At 44.1% G+C, this 3,601-nt stretch overlaps 1 protein-coding gene across 1 annotated transcript; it reads right to left on the bottom strand.

Moving 5' to 3' along the window:
- Positions 1–828: 828 nt before the first annotated feature.
- On the bottom strand, positions 829–3,387 carry LOC105618671. The gene has a single exon (XM_012200199.1). It carries the CDS (start codon positions 3,385–3,387, stop codon positions 829–831), a length of 2,559 nt encoding a protein of 852 aa, XP_012055589.1.
- Between the last annotated feature and the right edge of the window lie 214 nt (positions 3,388–3,601).

The following is a 3,601-nucleotide window of genomic DNA, read 5'->3' as shown; positions in this document are numbered from 1 at the left end:
TATATATATATNTATATATATATATATATATATATATATATATATATATATATATATATATATATTTAATGTATGCACTATAATACATGTGTATTATCGTAAATGTATACATGTACATTACAAATGTATACATGTACGTAAAACTTGTTTTTCATAAGGATTGTCCCCTTTATCGTCTTCGAATTGCATTCGGGTTCTAATATTAATTCATGACAGCAAACGTAAAAATAAAAACGCAATTATTCGAATCCTTAACTTTGTACTTTGCTTCTTTTGTTTCCATAACTAAAACGTTATTTGGTATTGCAATGAAATATTAAAAATAAGATAATAAAGTTCTTTACATTTAATAATGTACATTCGTCCGTACCTCCTGGGTAATGATACATGTCGGGTTAGCGGTGAATACGTTTTTATCCTAGACATGTTATGATCTAATGTTACAATCGTGCTTGAAACACCATTCTTGATGTAGTAAGTAAACAGTTAAATGCCTTGCGATAGAAACAATTTGGGCGGTATGGCATGATATGAATGGGTAAAGAAAAGTTATGCATTCTATGTACACGTAGATTGGCGCCAGTTTAATAAGGAAGTATAGTCTTTCACACGAAAAAGGCATCTCAAAGCATCTCTATTGGGCGCTTATCTTTTCGTATAAAACCGACTCTTACGATAAAATTGTCAGAAGATGTCTTATTAGATATTGCATTCATTCCACACACAGAACTTGGTGCGAACATATTCGATCCGGCCGGATATCATTATTACAATGACGATGTTCTTTTATGTGCTGTCATCAGCTTCTCCACGGCGAAACGATGGATCTCACGCTACTTTCATATATATGGTACGTTCTCGCATCTTACAATGCTTAAGTTCCTTGAGCGCTCGCTGCGCCTCACTAGGCGACGAAAAAGCCACGCGCGCATCTCCCGTCGGCATACCCCTTTCGTTGTAACGGCGAATCACATTCTCTCGTTTTACATCAAAATCACCAAAGAATTCGATAATCTCGTTAATGTCTGCCTTGAACGGAACATTCTCTAGTGATAGCACGCAGCCAGGTTTACCAAAACCCTCGACATAATCCATGGACGGTGGATGGCGACCCATCATGTGACGCGGCATACCCATTAGACTACCAGGCGGGCAACGAGGTCCGAAGCCGGTATTGCCGAAACGTAACATATGGCCTATCGGTCCGGAGAAGCGCGGTGGTCTCTGATGCTGCTCCTGTATCGGAAAGTGTTGCTGCTGTGTCTGTTGTTGCGCCTCCATCATGCCAAGAGTTTCGAGCATCTTAACTCGTGGCACCAATTCAATAGTGGGTATATTTTTGCCAAGTGGTAGACCATTCTTGGTAATCGCACGTTCCGCCTTCTCGGCCGAATCAAATTCGCAAAAGCATTCACCGGCTGGTTTGCCTTGCTGATTGAGCATCATATGAATGCAAAGCGGTACTATGCCGATGTCCGAGAAGAAATCGAAAATGTCCCGGTCGATTGTCTGGAATGGCAAACCACGCATGAGAACACAATCCGTTTGATTTATGCTCGTTTGCTCATGTTCGCGTTTCGCTTGCGCGAACTTCTCCTCACTGATTGCAGTCGCAGTTACTTGTTTGCTACCGATCTTAAGCGGCGTACTCAGAGATGACTTGGCGTCCTCGAGTCGTGCAAATTGCACGTAAGCCATATACTGAGTGGTACCAGTCTCCTTACTATTAGTAATGAAGAGATCGTTGATCTTCCAGTCATGGAACAGCTTGGCTATGTCCATTTCTTTGGTGAAGGACGGCAGATCCGTCAGCAGGATGCACATAGAATTTCTAACATCGCCATCAGTACCATCTTCCCTATTCTCGGGCGAGTAAGAATTCACTGCTTTATCGAAAATACTCTCGTCCAAATCGAGTACCTCTACCTCGGAACCTCGCACGTATCTTGTTGTGCTCAGGGCGAGTTCTTTGCCTTCGGCCTTACCAAACTTGATATATGCAATGCCTACGCGATTACCGTGGTTATCATTGATTATCTTCATGCCATCCTTCCTAATATAGATACCATGAAATGCGTGACGTAGATCCGCGTACGTTGCACTCAATGGCATATTGCGCACTTCCACGCAATGGCCTCCATTGCTGCCGTTCTTATTCTCATTGGAGAATCTCGAATTGCCGGACTTTCTACCGGATGTTGGTCGATCGTTATCGAAGTTGCCAAAGTTGGAGGTACTAGCCTGAAATGCATGTGGATTGCGACGGCCTTCAAGTTCTTGCACCTTGTTCAGGAATGGATTATTCGGCCTGGTACCACGATAATTGCCAGTAGTCCCATATTCCTGATTACCGAATTGATTCGATCGGCCGGAGAATCGTCCGGTTTGGTCCATTCTACTCTGCTCGTTTTGACTCCAAGGTTCTTTGGGACGAGTTCCGAGACCACTCAAATTGGGTAGACTGGTGCCAGTGTTCAGATTCTGCGATAAGGATGTCATACCCACTGTATGTCCGGCGAGAGTCTGCATATGCGGTTGCATGAGATTACCAACACCATTAAGACCATTTATAGAGAATTGTCCAGATTGCAACATCGATTGCTGGCCCATCACGGGTGTGCCAAAGCCAGCCATGGCCGAACGCTGAGTCTCCGAGTCTTGAGACAGAGCGGCGACGCCAGCTCCCAAGATACTCGGCGCCAACAGAGCAGCTTGCATCTGCGTTTGTGGTGGAACTTCCCATACGCCATTTTCAAGCGGTTTTTTCGATGTAACTGTCGATGCCTTGTCCTTGTGGAACTGAGCAACGCATACGACTTCGCTGTTGTCATCCTCGTTAGTATCCTTACGCCTGTCGTTTGTGGAATTTCTCTTTGAATCACGATCGCGCGATCTTGTGCGATCGCGCGATCTGGATCGATCCCGGCGACGACGCCGGTCTCGTCTATCGCGTTCTCGGTCCCGAGATCTGCTACGATCTCGTCGTCGTCGATCTCTTCCGCGGTCTCGATCACGACGATCTCGGTCACGGTCACGGTCGCGTGACCGCGAACGGTCTCGCGATCTCGATCGATCGCGTCTATCCTTCCGATCCTTGCTGGACTCGCTGTCGTTGTCTTTGTCTCTCTTGTCCGTCGGTGAACCAGGCTGTTTGCCGGAAACTACAGGCGGTACCGCCACCGGCGTAGTTTGCATGATGCATTGCAAACTCAAAGTCTGCTGTCGAGCGGCTTCAATCACCTTTTGCATCTCGGTACGTGAGCTTAATAGCAGCTTGATCTTCATCTCCTTGATCTTACCGCCATCGTGCATCATTGCCTGGCGGGCATCTTCATCGGTGCTGCAATAACAAAATAAAATATGTCCAAAATATATGAGGTTTGCCATCTGTTTTATTGATTTGCATAAATCTTCTAAATTAATTAATACTCTAGTTTATTATTTTTCATTTTTTTTTAAATTACAGACATCTTAACCCTCCGCTAACAATGCAGGATCTTTTAAGGAATATCGTTTTCTTTTAATGTGAATTTTAAAATAATGAATGGATCGCAAAATTCGATACAGTCTCCTAAAAAAAATTGTTAATGTAATAGAGTTG

Source organism: Atta cephalotes (genome assembly GCF_000143395.1).
Source record: "Atta cephalotes unplaced genomic scaffold scaffold00017, whole genome shotgun sequence".
NCBI classification, from domain to species: Eukaryota; Metazoa; Arthropoda; class Insecta; order Hymenoptera; family Formicidae; genus Atta; species Atta cephalotes.
This window is presented reverse-complemented; position numbering and strand designations above follow the sequence as displayed.

Excerpts from the sequence above, each read along its gene's own strand:
- LOC105618671 (XM_012200199.1), bottom strand. The coding sequence starts at position 3,387 with ATGGCAAACCTCATATATTTTGGACATATTTTATTTTGTTATTGCAGC.